General features: G+C 46.1%; 1 protein-coding gene across 1 annotated transcript in view; it reads right to left on the bottom strand.

The window, feature by feature from the left end:
- Positions 1–19,681, bottom strand: part of LOC144791773 (T-kininogen 2-like) — a 366,415-nt gene that overhangs the window by 25,217 nt on the left and 321,517 nt on the right. Inside the window, exons 7-10 of the mRNA XM_078666539.1 lie at positions 18,273–18,380; positions 15,329–15,416; positions 14,857–15,020; positions 12,267–12,374 (exon numbers count right to left, since the gene is read on the bottom strand). Of these exons, the coding sequence (XP_078522665.1) occupies positions 12,267–12,374; positions 14,857–15,020; positions 15,329–15,416; positions 18,273–18,380 (468 nt within the window). The remainder of the gene's footprint in view (positions 1–12,266; positions 12,375–14,856; positions 15,021–15,328; positions 15,417–18,272; positions 18,381–19,681) is intronic.

Below are 19,681 nucleotides of genomic sequence, written 5' to 3'. Positions count from 1 at the left end.
CATCTACAGTCTTAGAGATTCATCCTGCTGGAGATCTTTGACTTCTAAAAAGTAACTTTGGTTAGGAGCTACCCAACGACAGTGCCTCCTCCTTGGACACTGCCAGCTGCATAGGCCAGCTGAACTTTATCTTCTAAAAAATATTTCTATAACATTTCTTCCAAGTCGACAGGTAAGATGAGACCAGGCCCAACCCACTTTGTGTATCGGAAATGTGCTCCATTGTGGTCGGCAAAAACTTTCAACTTTGCCCCGGCCTCACATGACATAATGTTCGCAGATGGCGCTCTGATCTTTTAGGCGCTAATTTTTGCCATAAACTTTAGAACTTCATAGCTCCGGTTCTACTGGTTGGAGTTTTGTAGTTTTAGTTTTAAATAGTTTATTAAAATGCATTCTATTTTTCTAAAAATTGGTGTGGGTTCTTTTTCTTTTGAGTTGTCATTTTATTGCTGTTTATGTGCTGCATAAATACTTAACACATTGCCTCTGAGTTAAGCCTGACTTCTTTTGTGCCAAAATACCAGAGGATTTAGTGCAGGTTAATTTAGTGGCATTAGTAGTTCAACCTGTTGGGGATTGTAGCTGTTGCTTGAGATGAGTTTCTAACTCCTCTTAACCATGAACCCGGAGACGGAAGCAAGATGGCGGTTGGCTAGGTGACAGCTACAGCTCGTAGCACCATGACTCGGTGAGACCCGATACAGATTTAAAGTGGCTGATAGGATGAAAATGATGCTACCCCTATGATCCATGCTCGATGCCCTGCAGAAGGCGCTGGCGGAGTGGACAGATAATTGCCAGACAGAGTGTGAAATAACTGCAGGACAACAGGAACTGTTTTCTGCCTGCTGCAAACTGTGAACTGTCCTCACTCCACCGATCGTCCTGGATACCACTTTCCAGGAATGATGAAGCCCAAACCCGCTCCTCCTAAGGCTCAAGGTAAAGGATCAGCAACCCCAGCACATGGAGGCAGCTCCGTGACGGACCGCGCCTTTGCCACAACGCGCCGCTCTGATGCCGATCCAAGTGCTGGAATACCGCGGCAGCCTGGACAATGTGCTCAGGGACTGAACCAGAATGAGAATGCCTCAGAGGGAAAGGGGAAAGGCAGAGGTACGCTCCAGCAGCGCCTCCACGGCCACACAGTAGTGGACCTGCTGAGGGGAGCGAAGAGGTGTGCCGGGTTCAGCAACTCAGGTACTATCCTGGATGCAGCCAGCCCCGGTGTAAACGTGGAGATAACCGGTAGGAGAGGGGAGCTGTGTGAAGTCCCCCCAGACTATGAAAAAACCGAGATCTTGGATACCAGTATCTGCCAGCACCAGGAGATCAATGGAGCAGCTCTAATGATGGTAATGATGGAGGCGGGGCTGCAGCAATTTTGCAGGTGACTGATGCTGCTGTGGGGGAGAATGGGAGTGAAGCAGGAAAGAGCAGCTCGATAAACAACTAGCCCCCTCAATTTGATTACTCAAAGCAAAGGAATTGAAAGGAGGGGGAACAAGTGGTATCAGGGAATTCCTCAAAAGAGGTATAAGAATATGCACATACCCTACAGTGTGCTTATGACTCTCTAGGTGGGTTAGGGCAGCAGGCAGCACATCACAGAAAAGGAAACCGGGCGTGGAGAAAAGGGAATGACTCGGAAGAAGCAGACTGTTTCTATTCTTTGTCAGATGGTACTTTTTCGGCAGATGAATCAATATCACTTACAGACTCCAGTGAAAGCTACACTAGTGAGGCGGACTCCGCTGCAACTCTACGTAAAGTGAGCAGAAGATCAAAGCGAGCAGAAACGGCGGCAGGCAAAAGAAAAGGAGGGCAGGAAGATCTAAAATTGGATTACTCTGGCTACTCAACTGGTGGTCGCTGCTGCAGGAAAAGTAGCTAAGGAATCTGAAGATAGTACTGTCTCAATGCCGGATGTCATCTTACAAACAATCATGTCACACCATGGAGAGACAAGGCCAGACAGTTGGCGTTCGCAATCTGCTCTCTGTAAGATGCAAAGTACAGTGCGCAAAGTCGCTAAAGTTTGTAACAATATCAGCGAGTGTCTCACCAAGCTAGAGATGTGAATCAGAACCTTAGAGGATGACATAGCAGCGTCCAGACACAAACAGAATCGCACAAGGCCAGATTGGTGGACATCCAACGGAAGTTAAAGAAACAAGAAAATCGACAGCGTTGCAATAACCTGCGCTTTCTTGGTGTCCCTGAGGGCAGAGAAGGCACAGACATACGCCTGTATATGATAGAACTGCTTGGGAGGGCATTTCTTGACCTGGAAGGTTGAAACTGGTCACAAGAAATTCAGCGTGCCCATCGAGTTCCCTTCAACTTGAAAAACCCAGCTGGGTCCGACACTAAACCTAGGGCTATTCTGGTATATTTCAGAAACTATCTACTTCGACAAAATATCGGGGATAAGGCTAGACCGGAAAGCAAGCGGAAGGTAGATGATGTTGCCTTCTTTGCAAGGCCATATCACAGTAGAAAGATGGTAGAGGTTGAGACAAATGATCGCTCCATTCCAAGCCAAGGGCGCCCAGGCATATCTGATGAAACTGAAAATAATAATAGGTGTTCGTACTTACTTCTATACCGCATAGGTTAAAGCAAAGGAGGCTCTGGCAGAAATCAGGGAATAGGGGTGGCGAGGACTTGCTGCAAGGCAATATGACTGTAAATATAGGAATATAGGAATATGCCTTAAATGTAATTGTTGCGCTACAATAGAGGCTGGCAAGCGGGGCAGCGGTAAGCTGAATTTAAACAACTGTGTCTGTAAGGAACTAACAGGGTCATTATGTGGTACAGAAAATTTCTCATCCAAATCTTTTATTGCTTCTTTTTTATACTGTTATGTATGATTTCTGTAAGACCTTGATCTCGGTCACAGGCCTGCTCTCTCCCTGGCAGCTCCACTCGATCCGTCGCCTCCGCTGAGCCCCCAGCCTGGGTGTTTGAGGTTGATTTCCGCCCGCTCTTTTGCCGCCTGCCACATCGCGGTATTTGCTTGATACTTGACCCCTGATTGTACTGCTTTATTGTTTTGACCCCTGATTGTTCTGTTTTTTTCTGTGTTCCCTCCTACCCTTTGCTGTGCTTCTCCTTATTTCCCTTCTTGCGCTGTTGTGCCCTCCACCCACTCTCTTGTCCGCCTGCCGCATCACGGTATTTACCTTGGTGCTTGACCCTTGATTGTACTGTTTTATTTTTTGACCCCTGCCCTCACCCATTTTCCGCCTCCCAGCTGAGCATCCCCTCCCTCCCCTACATATGCAGACCAGTGGGCACGCCGAAGGCATGCCTAATGCAAGCCCGTCTGCGCCCGACTGCGACCCGACTGTGGCCAGTGCCATGAAGCCTTGCTCCACCAGGCCCCGCCGCTACGACTCCGCCACCCTCCACTCAATCCTGGAAGACAAACCAACTGCAAAAGATCCTCAGCAAACACCACCCACAGGCAGTTCTCGTGCAGATCCTGCCATAGATCCTTCACCATTGACAAATTCCCCACCACCACCGAAGGCCCGCCCGATGCACGCACCGCCGAAACCCTGCCACGCATCCTCCTCAACCTATGCGCCCTGCACCGACACGCCATCAAGATCTGGGACCTGATCTACACCTTCTCGCCCAACATCGCCTTCTTCAGGGAAACCTGGACCAACACCACCTCCAGGCCGACATCGCCACCGCCATCCCCATTGGCTACAAGATCTAGAGAAATGACCGTCCCCACCGCCCAGGAGGAGGATTCACCATCGCACACAAGACCCACCTCCGACTCTCCACCTCTAGCACAAGTGACCCCTATTCCAACACAGAACACCTCCACTTCCAGATCGAGAGCAGCCCCAGGACCACTCTACGCGGCACCCTCATCTACAGACCACCGGGACATCGCACCCAGTCCACAACCACCATCACCGAGCTCGCCGTACTCCACGCCATCACCTCCACAGACTACATTCTACTAGGAGACCTCAACTTCCACTTCCACAACAGCAACAACCCTGACTCTACCACCCTCCTCGCCAACCTCACCAACCTCGGACTAAAGCAGCTGGCCAACACACCCACACACAGAGCTGGACACACCGTCAACCCCATCTTCCCAGGAGGAACTATCATCAGATTCAGCCACACCTCCCAGCCCCACTGGACAGATCATCACTGCGTTCATTTCACCTTCAACACCACCACCGCTCCCAAGCCCGCCCAGCGAATGCCACAAAGGAACTGGAGCAAGATCACAGAGGAGAACCTCAACAGCACCCTCCTCCAAGACCCCACCAGCGCCACGACCGCCGCCAACTCCGAGGCCAAAGAATTTCACCGCTGGATCTCCTGCTGCGCTGACAAGCTTGCACCCCTCCGCCCCTCCGCCACCCCGCCAAACAATGCCCGCTGAAGGCCGCCTGGTTCACCACAGAACTCCAAGAAGCCAGGCGCTCCTGCAGACGCCTAGAGAAAACCTGGCATAACAAGAAAACCACTGAAATACAGGACAACCATAGGACCGCCGTGAAGGAATACCACCAGTGCATAAGAGACATCAAACGGACCTTCGTAAGAGACAAAGTCCAGGCCAACGCGACCAACGCCAAGGAACTGTTCAATGTCGTACAGTAGTTCACCAAACCCCCCAGCGAAGCCACGGATGTCACACCCTCCCAGGAACTCTGCGACATGCTCAGCTCCTACTTTCATCTTAAGATCCAGGCTTCAGTGAACAGACTCCGGACACCACCCGCCACTCCGCCACCGCAGACAAACTTACCATCACAACCTGGAATCCTGCCACCATCTAACTCATCACCACGACCATGAAGAAAACCCACTCAGGGGCCCCAACAGACCCCTTCCCAGCACACATATTCCAGGAGGGCGCCGCCTCCATCGCACCCGAACTAGGACGGACCATCAACACTTCCCTCAGATCCAGCATCTTCCCAGACAACTGGAAAAGGGCGGAGGTCAAACCCCTCCTCAAGAAGCCAACAGCCGACCCAACTGACCTGAAGCACTACCGGCCCATTTCTCTCCTCCCCTTCGCGGCCAAAGTCACTGAGAGACTCCTGAACGCCCAGCTGACTGCCTTCATCGAAGAGAACTCCATCCTAGACGCTTCACAATCTAGATTCTGCAGCAACCACAGCACCAAGACAGCCCTCCTTGCCGCCACGGACGACATCCGCACACTATTCAACCACGGACACACCGCGTCCCTCATCCCCCTAGACCTCTCCGCAGCCTTCAACACCGTCTCCCATCGCACGCTCACAGCCACACTTCCCGATGCGGGAATACAAGAAGCCGCCCTCCACTGGTTCCAATCCTTCCTCTCTGGCAGAACCCAGAGGATCAGACTCCCCCCTTCCCCACTGACATCAACTGCAGAGTACCCCAAGGATCGTCGGTCAGCCCAACGCTTTTCAACATCTACATTGCCCCCCTCGCCGCCATCGTCAGGCAGCATGGGCTCAGCATAGTATCCTAAGCCTACGACACTCAGCTTATCCTCTCGCTCACAAAGAACCCCGAAGACACCAGACTCTGTTTCCATGAAGGAATGAAGGACGTCGCAGCCTGGATGAAAGACAGTTGCCTGAAGCTCAACTCAGAAAAAAACGAGGTCCTCATCCTCGGCCCCTCCACCTCCGCCTGGGACAACACCTGGGGGCCCTCCGTCCTCAGGAAGCCACCCACCCCTACCAACAATCATGTACGAAACCTTGGCATCATTCTGAACTCCTCTCTCTCCATGAACCGCCAGATCAACGCCTTTGCCTTCACCAGTTTCAACTACCTGCACATCCTCAGAAAGACCTTCAAATGGATCCCCCCAACGGCAGAAGGACCGTCACCCACGCACCCATCACCAGCAGACTGGACCACGGCAATGCCCTATACGCCGGAATCAACAGAACTCTTCTACACAGACTCTAGACCATCCAGAACACTGCAGCCAGACTCGTACTTGGAACTCCACATCACAAGCACATGACCCAACACCTACGAGAACTCCACTGGCTCCCCGTCAAGAAGAGGGGCACCTTGCAGCTCCTCATTCACACCTACAAATCCCTCAACAACATCGGACCCAAATACCTCAACGAGAGAGTCTCCTTCCGCGAACCCAAGAGGAACCTCCACTCAGCCGACCTTGCCCTAGCGGAGGTCCCTCGCATCCGCAGACACAGAGGGGGCAGGAGATCTTTCTCCTACATTGCAGCCAAGACCTGGAAAGAGCTCCCGGTGAACATCAGACGGTACCCTACCCTGAACACGTTCAGGAAGGACCTCAAGACCTAGCTCTTTGACTGATCCGGAGCTGCCCCAAACCCCCTATTCCCCCCGAGGCCTTGAGACCCTCCCGGTGGGTAGCACGCTTTCAAGCACCCTGATTGACTGATTGATTGATTTTGAGCTTTCTCAGTTTTTCTGTATTTTTTAGGATAGGAACGGGGGTTTTACTGATTATGGTGCTACGCTGCTCCTTCTCACACATAGACCTACAGTCGGGAACCTTCCACTGTGGAGGGAGAGCTAGGGGGGTGGGGACTTGGGAGGTGGGTAGTTGGGTGGAGAGAGGAGCTAGAGTTGAGGGTCGGGAGGGAGCAGGGTCTGGGTTAGAAGGGGCTGGGTATGGGCATGGGTGTGCAGAAAAAAAGGGATAAAAAGTCAGGAATAGGCAGACAAAAAGAAAAAAATCGATTTGAAAATTTCAGCATGCTATGGTCTAGAAAGTTAAGCTCTGTAGACCAAAATGGATAGACTTAAAATCTGCTCAGTTAACGTGGGGGGCTGAATGATAAGAATAAGAAGAGATAAAGTGTATGAAATACTAAGAGCTATTAACCCTGATGTAATTTGTCTACAGGAAATGCACATTCCCTCGGGTAACAAGGGCGTTCTTGAGATAAGGGGCTATGTCCTGGCAGTATGCTCTACTCAGACTTCCATGATCAGAGGGGTAGCTATATACACTAAACACTGCATCGGAATAGCTACATGGGCATTGGCTGATAAATGGGGGCGCTGGATGATAGACTCACTAGCCACGGGGTTGACAGTGGGGACTGTATATGGGTCAAACCAGGATTATCCCAAGATCTGGGAAGAATTGGAAGTAGAGCTTGCCTCCTGGCTGGAACCTTTGATAGTCTGTGGTGACCTAAATACACATCTAGAGAGTTCTAAAGCTCAGGTCCAGAAATATAGCGGGAGGAAACCCCAAGTATTTAGGGCACTGACTACCTTTAGAGATAAAATACTACCGAAAAGGGGGCCAAATGGAAATATATTTATAGACCAACCAAATTTAAATCCCCTTATTCCTAACAATCACAACTACAATGAAATATGGTGGTCTCACGATTGACCTCTGGTCAAAGGTAGCACTCTTCCCAGCAGCGCCGCTTGCCAGCCGGTTCGTCCAAGCCTTGTGCCTCTTTCCCCTGGGTTTGAGGCTGCTCTGCTCCTTCCCGGTGTTTGCGCTTTCTCCCCCTACCGACACCTATTGCTGCATGACTGTTGCCTGTATTTTAACCGTATTGTGCATCATTTACTGTCCCTGTACTTTGCCCCTGTCCCTGTGATCTCTTCCATTTCCTGCCGCTGCGACCCCACCCCCGTTCAGCCCCGTTCCCGCCTCCCACTCCTCTGCTCCCACCGCCCTCCACCACTGCTTCTTGCCTGCTCCCTGCCACCCGCCTGTTTTGCTGCCGTTCCCCACTCCCTCCCGCCGCTGCGTCCCTGAGGCCCTGCCCCCGCACACCATTGGACACCCTGCTCCCGCCTCCCAGCTGCTCCTCCCTCCTTATCCCCCTCTTATGGAGGACGCTAAGGCAAGCCTGTCTGCGCCCGTCCGCGCCTGGACCGCGACCAGCGCCAGAACCCCTGGACCCCGCGAATGTCACAACACCAGACTCCGCTACGACGCTAGCACCCTCTACGCACTCAACGCCGGCCGAAACCACACCTGCTTACAAGCCGCCCCGAAACGGACTCACAGACCTTTCTCCTGCCACACCTGCAGCTTCACCTGCGACAGAACCACCAAACCTCCAAGGACTGGACCCAACCACCTCCGCTGCATACTCCTCAACACCCGCTCCGTACGCAGACACGCCTTCGAGCTCTGGGATCTGCTCGACACCTCCGCCCCAGACGTGGCCTTCCTGACCGAGACCTGGTGGAACGACTCCTTGGCGCCCAACATCGCCATAGCCATCCCGGACAGCTGCAAAATCACCCGCAGGGATTGCGCCAACGGAATCGGAGGAGGAATAGCCATCGTCTACAAGTCCACCCTCAAGGTCGCCACCCACGCAGGCGACACCCTCAACACCACCGAACACCTGCATTTCTGGATCCACACCGACCCCAACACCATCCTCAGAGGAACACTCATCTACAGACCCCCCGGACCCCGAGCTCAATTCAGCGACTCCATCGCCGACCTCGCCAGCACCCACGCACTCGCCTCCATGGACTGCATCGTCTTTGGGGACCTGAATTTCCACCTCGAGAACAACAACAACGCCAACTCCACCACCCTGATCGACAACCTCGCCAACCTTGGCCTCAGACAACTCGTCACCGCACCCACCCACGCCGCTGGCCACACGCTGGACCCCGTCTTCTCCACAGGCACCCACGTCACCTTCAACCACACCACCGAACTCCACTGGACCGACCACCGCTGCATCCATTTCACCTTCAACAGACCAACCATGCACCACCGCATCCAACAGCTACCTCGCCGCTGCTGGAGCAAAGTCACCGAAGACCAGCTGATCACCACCCTCGCCCAAAACCCACCCACCGACCCCACCAACCCAGACACCGCAGCCCGCAACCTCAGACAGTGGATCAATGACTGCGCCAACACCCTCACCCCACTCAAGAAACCCTCCAAGAACCACACCAGCAAGAGAGCCACCTGGTACACCGACGAGCTGCAGACCTCCAAACGCGCATGCCGGAAACTGGAGAAGATATAGCTCCACGAACGCACTTCGGACAACCACTCAGCCCACAAGGACGCCACCCGCAGACATCACCACCTCATCAGATTAGCCAAGAGATCCTCCTTCAAAGACCGCCTGGATACAACGCACACAACAGCAAAGAGCTCTTCAGCATCGTAAAGGAACTCTCCAACCCCAGCGCCAACGTCAGCAACATACTGCCCTCACAAGAACTGTGCAACTCACTAGCCATCTTCTTCCACCGCAAGATCACTGACATCCATGACAGCTTCAACACCATGATCGCCCTGACTACGCCAGACCCCACCTCCCCCTGTGAACACCACCAGCGCCAACCTCCTGACCTCCTGGTCCACCGTCAATGACGACGAGACACGCAAGGTCATGAACTCAATCCACTCAGGATCTCCGTCAGACCCATGCCCACACCACGCATTCAACAAAGCAGATGCTGCCATCGCACCCCAACTACGGAAGGTCATCAACATCTCTTTCGAAACAGCGACATTCCCGGAAAGCTGGAAACACGCCGAAATCAACGCCCTCCACAAGAAGCCCAAGGCGGACCCCAGGGACCTCAGGAACTTCCGGCCCATCTCCCTGCTCCCGTTCCCGGCGAAGGTCATCGAGAAAATCGTCAACATGCAACTGCCCCGCCACCTGGAAGACAACAACATCTTGGACCCGTACCAGTCCGGTTTCAGACGAAACCATAGCACCGAGACAGCACTCATCGTCGCCACAGACGACATCAGGCGCCGACTCGACAGCGGCGAAACATCAGCCCTCATCCTCCTGGACCTGTCAGCCGCCTTCGACACGGTCTGCCACTGCACTCTAAAGACACGCCTCCTAGAAGCCGGAATCCAAGAGAAGGCCCTTGACTGGACCACGTCCTTCCTCTAAACAGGTCAACGCCATCTCCTCCTCCTGCTACAACACCCTCCGCAGGATCTACAAGTGGATCCCAACCGAAACAAGAAGACCGGTGACACAGGCCCTTGTCAGCAACAGACTGGACTACGGCAACGCACTCTACGTAGGAATCCCAGCCAAACACCTAAGATGACTGCAACGCATCCAAAACGCCTCCGCCGGACTGATCGTCAACGTTCCCCGCCGCAGCCACATCACCCCCACCTGAGAGGTTGTATCCTCTTGTGGATGCTCACAAGAAATAAGTACAAAGCAAGAACAACCTTTTCTTCCAAAATTACTGTGAAGACGCAGTGCATAGAGTGAAAATTGTGAAATAAAATAGGATAAACTCCTAAGGTATCTGATGCACCAACTTTCTCAGTACTTGTTCAGCGGAGTTTTCCAAATTAAAATCAAAAGTGCAAGTGAAAGACAGTTATGATTTAATCATCTGAGAGAGGTGAGGTCTAGATCGGAACAAGTAGTGGTACGCACTTTGTTCATAAAATATATAAATAGATATGTTGGCACTAATACTGATGATTGCAGAGACTATTTTTCTTGTATCTTTATTTTTTCCTTAGATTTCCATCACACTGGTTCCTAGGGTTCGAAACAGGATAAGAAGTATGTATGTATCCTATATTTAATGTTGCAGTGACATTATATCCTTAGAGGTCTTGACGAAAGCCATGGGAGCGTTGTCCCAAAGGCTGAAACATGTTGACCACATGAACAGTGATTAAATCATAACTGTCATTCAACTTGTGTTAAGGCAGCCTGGAAGATCTGGAAAAAGATCAGCAGATTGATGAAGATTCACAGGTATAACCCAATATGGTGCTCTTCTTTATTTCCAGAGGCACTGTATGATGGTATGGCTAGGAGCAGGGACAGGCGGGCATAGATAGGGTTGCAATCTTGTTTCACAACACTGAGTACATTTCATTTGCAGGGCTCGTACAAAGATACAGAGTTAATAATAGCACCCAGTTGAAGTATTTGCAGGTTCAGGGGTATATAAAAAGCCTCCCCAGAGGTTCTCTTAATCTGGATAACATCTCATTGTTGGAAACTCTAAATCGCCATGGTAGCAGGATTGGGGATTACCATCAAGATCTAATCAAGATCCTCCCAGACGATATGGAGAAAACTGAAATGATATTGTCAGAAAAGCTGGGCGGTGGGGAGGCTGATCTGGACATGTCAATCAAATTGGGGATAAAGATTTTCCTATCAGCTAATTTAAAGGGTCAGCACTACAAAACCTTGTTTAATCTATATCATACGCCGGCTAAGCACTACGGGTGGGGGAAGAGGGAGAACGATAAATGCCCTAGATGTCAAACAGGTCCGGCAGACAGCATACATATGTTCTATTCCTGCACCAAACTCTGAATGCTGAAAGGAGATATAGAGCACTTTTGGCTTCAGACAATTAACAAAGAAATTACTATTAGTCCAGTCCTGATGCTTCTAGGATATGACTGTCAGGTTAAGCTACATTCATCCCAAAAGGGATTTTGTATTTATGACACTAGCTATAGCTCTGCTGCTGATCACTGCTTCATGGAAAGATATACATCCACCCACATACCAGTTATGGCTGCATCAGCTATTAAATATTTGCTGGCAGGAAATTGCACTGTATAAATGCAAGGGCCGAAGAGCCAGGAAGAAGGGTATGAAGATATTGGAACCTTTGATGTTATGGTGTAATAACAGAGGAGCTCAGGGTGAAACATGAGATAGCAGCTTGAGGGCATAATGTGGTTGATAAATCTAGGCAAATTCTACTTAAATTTAAAGTTATTTAAAAAGGGGGGATTTATGTAAATAACGATGAATTTAATGTAACTATTTAGGGAATTTGCTAGACAAATTGTAATATGAAGTGTCTGATGTATTAAATTGCAGCTTCTCTACTATAAACAGTGTAAATAGTGTGTTTCTATTTTTGTACCTTCTGACTTTTGAATAAAAAAAATTAATAATAATAATTAACCAAGAACCCGATTTCTCACACTGACTAAACAACAACCTGTGCGCAATCAACATTTTAAGCCCCTCTGATTACAAATTAGTGCTCAAAATAATTTTATTAGGTGCTGTTGTGTGATCAGATTATATATTTGGCACCTGAAAGATATAGCAATTTGTAATGAATATGTAGCAAAAAAATAATTACAATTTTAGCACTTTTTTTGTGAAACCTCTTACAAATGTTGCCAGCTATCCTAAAAGGGTAACATATATTATAATAGAATTAGATAAATGATACCTCTTGTGTAAATTAGCTTTCATTTATAAGGACTATATTTTGAATTCTGCACTTACAGCTTGTTCATCCTCCAGGAATTGACAGTCAGTAACATGAGTTTCTGATTTAGAGCAGTTTGTTTCCTTAATAACGATTTCCACAAAATATGATGGACCAATCACCCACTGAAAAAGAACAAATACAGTGATATCCAAATGATGATAGATATCTGATACAGTAACCAAAATTCAAATTTGTATCAATGCATATTACATACAATTTATGAAAGTGCATGTAACCACGTTATACCTTCTGCATTAGTGAGAAAAGACATTTACCTTATTTCACTGTGAAATTATGGTACATATTCAACATTCATTTTTAGAATGACCAGTAGAGCTGCTGTAGTGAAATGCAAATTTCCCTCGAAATTATATGCCCAACATTTAAGTTTCTTATAACTAAATCACAAATCCTCCATTGTGTCTCAAAAAATGTCGAGCCAGCAGGATAAGTCAGAGAGGTAAGTGCAGATCACTGAGGGGCCAATTATGGGTCTGGCAATCCTCAGACCACGAGACTCGTGGTGGGGTGGCATTTGCGACCATAGTAGTCGTGCCGCCCTGAAACCGCCGACACTACCAGAGAGCCGCCATTCCCTGGCGGAGGAGCGGCGGTTCATTGGCATCCGTATGCTTGGTCGGACCGCCGTGGTCCGCTAAGCATATTAGGAGTTTCCTCTCTGTCAGAGGTTTTCATGGCAGTTCCTCCTCCATGAAAACCCCGGTGGAGAGGAAACAAAGGGGGCCTTACAGGACCCCCTTGTGCCATGCGCCCTGTGGATGCACACAGGGGGGCACAACATGTGGCCCCCCTGTGTGCATGCAGGAAAGTTCCAGCACGGCATGGACTTTTCAGTCCCCGCCGTGCTGGAACTGTTTTTGTCGTTCCTACTGTGGTGCCTATTTTATATACACAGCTGTGGAAACGCCAAAGGAATCATCCACCAATGACTAAAAAAGTCATAATACGGCAAGGGATTCTCACACAGGTTTGGTGATGCGGCGACGTCAAAATTTTAATCGCCCCTTAATGTTAATGTGTCAAGTGGTTCATAAAAATAGCTCATGGTGTTTTGTTGTTCCTGACAGACTGATCACGCCAGCGTTGTATCAATTTGTTATCTTTAGAGGTATCTAAAAATAATACCATTGTAACTTTCAGCATCAACATAACCTTAATAACAGAGACAGGATATTCAGTTGTGTTGTCCCCTTTTAACAATTAATTCACTCTTAGGGCCTCATTATAATTGGCCTGTGAAATATGAGAGATTTTCCCTTACACAAGCTACTGATACCAGGGGTACCGGTGATTCAGGGAGTGAATAAAAACCAACCCTTTACTAGTTGGACCCCAGAGATCCACTAAGGAATCCGGAATTATTAGACAATTTGGTATTTATAGGTTTGTTTCCCACACAAAATTCTAATTTTTGTGCTTGATTCTGACCCACACTTTGGCTACCTTCAGAAGCCGAAATCTCGGGATGAAAGATTCACAGTGTTCTTACAATTCTGATGGGGCTGGTAACTGCTGTCACCAGACCCATAGGAATTAAGAGGTCACTCGTAATAAGGTCCCTAATGGTTCAGATATTGTTGACCCTAGAAAGCACAACGTTCCTAAGTAGTTAAATAGTGTCTTTGATATTTAACTCAATGAGATAACAGCAACTGGGAGATTTAAAGCCTATCTTCTCAATGCCCACACAGCTATAAAAACACTAAATAATTTCACGTGTAATCTATTTCTAGTACACAATCATGAATTGCTAGGTATCTGTAAATCCTGGGTCATGCCTCTATGTAATCCTAAAGTTGGTGGCCTTGTTTCTCCTTTTAACAGACTTTTAGTACATAAGGCACATTTTATCGGATTCATGCAAAACAATTTCTACATTGAAATGCGGTGTCTGTTATCCAGTTGTACCTCCCCCACATTGCCCTGCATGCTGTATATAGGATCACCTTACAAGAGTGATTGAACACCACATTACTATTTTAACCAGTTGATAGTCTTATGTGATATTAATATCTGGATTAACAAGCCGTATAGGTTGCACGTTCATTTATTGAAGACAATAGAGCTTTAATCTAGATGACCAAATTACACAAGGTCTGGTTCAACTTCATTGGCCTACTGTGGTTTAAGTCCCTCCACTTTGAGTCAAGGATCTTCTGTGACAGTGGATCAGTACATCTGAAGGACAACTTCTTCAAATATTTACCTTTTGCAGCTTGAGGTCTTCCTCTCATCACTTAACTAACATCCACGTTTTCTGTCTGGAGATGGTGAACATGTTGCATTTTAGCTGCATCTACATTTATTGTTGATAGGCAAGAAAGAACATTTGTTTGTCTGTAGGATTTTGAAAACCTTGTGTGATAACCACTTAATCGCCCCTCTAACGTTGTTATGGTTCTCATATATCCTGTCTTTATCCTAAAGTACTTTCACAGGTATAGGTACATTGATATGAATAGTACAGAATAATAACAACAAATAAGGGAAAAATATATAATGAATCATGTAACTTAAAGCAGGATAACGGTTCTCAAACATTTATTAGATTTGAGGTCTAGTCATAAACCATTTTGTAGTTACCTGCATTTTTGAGTTTTCTACCATATACACCTTGTAGTAGTGGGTGTTATTACTTTCTCTGTTGTATTTTGCAATAATCGTATCTGCTATTGGTTCGTAGAAAGGAGCATCATGGCCCAAAGTGGGGCAATCTGGACACATGGAGTGAATTAAACGTTTAGGAACTGTGAAGGTGAAAAGAAATACATTATGTTTTTTATTCAAAGCTGCAGTTCACATACTACACTCTGCCAACTAATATCAGTGGCTTTTCACAGCATACCTTTCTCATGTATGGATCATGCCACATTGATATAAATGTAAACATATTGTAGTGACTTGAGTTAGATTTTAGTTCACATGCTAAATTACTAAACATCATATTTATTGTTTACTGATATGGCAGGCATTTTTTAGCCTTTTCCTCCTCAAAAGGGCGTTGATGGTCAAACGCATACATACTGGTGAATTCTCGAAATGGAGAACACAGTACCTGGGCCAAGGATACAGTTATAACTGTACAGTTTGACTCTCCTCCAAGGTAAACTCAAATAGATGATAGCTTTACACTGACCAAAAATCTGAAATAAAGAGAAGACAAGTTAGACATAGAGGATAGCATTTTTAATTTGTTTTTGGCAGCTTTTTAAACACATTTTTCAGTATGTACTTCAATACAAAACAACGTATTATGGTAGTATTTTGCAAGATCAGTCCTAGGAGCTCTAATTATATGGTCCAGATTTACTATGGCTTTATTTTATGTTTAAATGCTGTGAAGGATTTTTTTTAAAGATTCAGGGCCAGATGTATGAAACCATTTAGCGATCGCAAATGGTGCGAATCGAAAAATTAGTCCATTTGCGAACGCAAAATGGCCTTTCCCTATGTATGAAAGGCCTTGGCATTCGCAATTTAGGTAATCGCAGTTTTTAGAGATTACCTAAATTGCGAATGCAAATAGGGAATCGCAATTTGCGAATCCCTATCGCACATGTAAGAAGCCTTTCCTAAATGCAAACTGTGCATTTAGTAAATGCTAATTCCCATCAATTTCAAGTTAATGGTAACCGTGTGCATACTTTGAAAAATGCACAAAATGTTATTTTTCCAAAGTGCCATGTAGCGCACAAATGCCCCTAGGGCATGTGTGTGCTTTAGAGGTGCACACTTTTTTTGGGGGGGGAGGTGATTCAGGGGGGCCTTACACCCCAGGGCACCCTTGGCTTTGCATTCGCTAATTTGTGATTACCAATTAGGTAATTGCAAATTAGCTAATGCTAAACCATCCACACCTATGGACCTCGCTATTAGGTAAACTTAAGTAATCACAAAATATTTTGCGATTCCTACATACATAGCATTGGGTGATTCCCAAATAGGGATTCAGTAAAGATTGCTTTTTTTAGAATCGCAAAATGCTAGGTACATCATCTGGCCCTCAGTTTGTAATAACATTTCAAAGTTTTTGATGTAATACTGCAATTAGTAATTGAGTGAATGGACATTTTTAATATAAGCAACTTGCTGACTTGATTCAAGTTTTGCTTGCATCCCGTTTTTACCCTCCAATGCGGATAATTGGAAAGGTGCCACCTGTTACATTTGTATGCTTAGGTGATGGTTAACTCACGAAAATTACAAGTGCTCATTGTACTCTTGCATCCTATAGGGAAGTGGTTCTCAACCTGTGTTACGGGGATCCCAGGGGTCTGCAGAGCCTACTTAGAGGGCTCCTGACTGCTTAGGAAACTAAATAATATTAAAAGATTAATACATTATTGAAAAATTTAAAATCTTCCATGAATATGCAGGAATTTGTCATTGGATACAACACCTTAAGTTTGTACCCTCAGATTGATTTGTGGCCTCAATTGAATTTAGAAAAGCTCCAACCTTCCTTTTAAAATTAAACTGTTGATTTTAATTTTCATTTGTTTTATAAATTCTTGTTCCTGTATTGTTCAGTATTTTTCTGTGGTTCAAATAATTGAAAATGCTTAGGCCAGGGTCTCAGGAATTACTCAGTGGGTGTCCCTGGATTCCAATAATGATTCATTGGGGGTTCCTGGTTTCCATGGACGTTTAAGTGGGGGTCCACAGAAGTCAAAAGGTTAACCGCTACCGCACTAGCGGGTTTTCCCGCTGTGCGCTGAAATTTAAAAATCGCGGGGTTTGTGACAAAGCCATTTCGTCATCCGCGTAGCGCAGGTAACGCCCATGATGAGCTGGCTTTGTCATCCGCATGGAAGGGGTTAAGAATCACTGCTATAGTGCATGCTGCCAAGTAGATATTTAAAATCTATCATATCGCCTGGCTCTGCCTTCTTTATGCTGAATTATCTTTCTTTATGTTACCTATTAGGCAACGTATTTGTTCAATACCGAATCAGGAAAAGGAAGTTCCATTGAGTCTGTAAATCAGCAGACCTGTAGGCATTACTTGCACCTCAGGTGAACACCGCTTTGAAATATGTGGTACTATGCATTTTTATTGTACACATACAGTTTACTTTTGAATTAATTAAGTGGTTTTTGAATGATTGGATTTTTTACAACTTTCCAAAGAAATATCTTGAATTACTAATGTGAATCATACACAGTTGTAAAAGGATAGGGGCATGGATTGTTTTTGTTCTACAGTGTTAACTGGTTGACATAAATTACCATGTTAGCTGGAGTGTTGTATTTGTAATGTTTGTTGACTGATGCCATATAGTCCTTTTGTTGAATAGTGTCTTCCTGTCTCCTAGGTGAATTGTGGCAAGTACTGTGATATTTGAAGTATTGTGTTTCTTATTTTAGGTGACAAATAATGTATTAGTTTAGTGTTTACTTGTAATGCTATCTTAATGATAGGGTTTGCATTGAAATCTGTGTCATTTATGTTCTGTGGTTGTTTGTTGACATGTTAACAGGGTACTGATATGCACATTGTATTTTGGTTGATGATTTCAAGGGCCTATTGTTATGTCTTGTATTAGGTTACAAATGGTATGTATTAAATGATGGCATGTGGTGGCAGGATGGTGGCATTTATAGAGTTTTAAGATACAAGAAAAGGTGCAACTATGGTTCATTTCATGTAGGGTTATCTTTGTAGAAACATGCTGGGGAAGATACAATATGTGATAGATGGTGTTTGCAATAGATACACGTTTTAAGTTTGGGCAATGGCATGCACAAAAAAAGATGGTTAATGTATTAGGTAACAGGCGTTTTTAAGAGTTTTACAATGTACTTTGTGTCACTTTTGCGTCATGCCATTACCTTTTTTATTTCGACCGATATGTACAGCTTCATATCTGTCTTCAGCAAAAGAAGTTTATTATTTAGTCATGTCTAACGAATCCCAAACTGTGGACCCTATTTGTATTTTAAATCCACCGTAGGTAAACCATGCTTTCTACTGTAATTCGTGCTATCACAGTGCTTACCGTTACATGGAAGGGTCTGATGTTACAATCTTTCCAGCTCTTCCGACTTACAAGATGGCAGTCTGTTTCAAGCACATCAATCGTGAAATAATAGATATTTCCAGCACCCTAAAAACGGAACATAAAGCTTATTATTTACAAAGTTGTAAAAGAGGAAGACATGAATCATGATGGTGCAGTGCAGCCTGCAAAAAGACCCTATAAACACCCAAGGGTGAAGTTCTGGGTGACTGTCCAAAATCATTAAACATTCTTTGGGAAGCTGATATGGATAGGTCATAAGCTAAGCTGGGTGACATCTCTTTGAATAGATGGTCATGAGATTGACTTATCTCCATATCAAATAATGGGAAGACATCTCAACAGACAAAATTTCACTCCTTTATTGCCTGATTGGTAAACACAGATATTTTTCATAATCAAGATGGTGAAAACAAAGATCTTGTCAAGAAGGTAATGAAAATGGCACACCCATTGCAAGAATGCCTCACAGACTTAAAAAATGACTGTAATAAAACACTATCTAAAGTATGTAATAAACTACAATATGACGAGGGGGCCTACATATCAGTCATCAAGAAAGATTTACAGAATGACCTCTCCAGAATTGACTCAGTGGAGCAATATTTGAAATCCCTATCATACAGCAGTCAAATTGCTACAACCTCAGTTGTTCTTCTAGAACATTGAGGTAAGCAGCTTATGGACAAATGTGAGGTTCTTGAGAGCAGATCAAGAAGGGTCAACTTGAAAATTCGAAATTTGAAAGAAAGCAAAGCAGGGGACATTGAAGGGTATCTCCGGGATCTCTTTAGGAAGACTCCACGTAAAGTCAATGACTTTCCCATAGGAGAATAAATAGCTCATAGAGTAGGGAAGAAAAATGTGGATGAGAAAGCAAGACCAAATGACATTATGGTGAAGCTGTCCTTCTATCAATCAATCAGTCATTTGTAAAGTGCAGCAATGTCACCCTGGGGGTAACATATCAAACAAAGAAACTCTTTTTAGTGGCTGGAAAGAGAAAGAAATGCATCCTGTGTGAAGTATGAACTCTTGCGAAGGAGGGAAAAGCATCACTGTATTCAGAGAAACGTCCTTAACAATATGGGCTGAGCCATGAGTAATGTTTCTCCGCAAGCCGTACCATGTTTGCCTTAACCACGCATATGCCGTGACAACGCATATGCGTGGTTAAGGCAATGCGCTGTCTAGTTGCCGAGTGAAGGCACAGGAAGGGAAGACAAGAAGAGGAAAGACTATCGGGAATCAGGAGAGGACACAGTGAGGTAAATGGGGCTGGGCCTTGGTCTCAGGGGTAGAGGAGGTAGTTTTTTGGGGTGAGTGTAGGTTTTAGGACTCAGGAGGGGGTCGGGTCATTTTTAGGGTAAGGGATAGTTTTTAGGGCT

The sequence above is a fragment of the Lissotriton helveticus genome, chromosome 11 (assembly GCF_964261635.1).
Source record: "Lissotriton helveticus chromosome 11, aLisHel1.1, whole genome shotgun sequence".
In the NCBI taxonomy this organism is placed as follows: Eukaryota; Metazoa; Chordata; class Amphibia; order Caudata; family Salamandridae; genus Lissotriton; species Lissotriton helveticus.
This window is presented reverse-complemented; position numbering and strand designations above follow the sequence as displayed.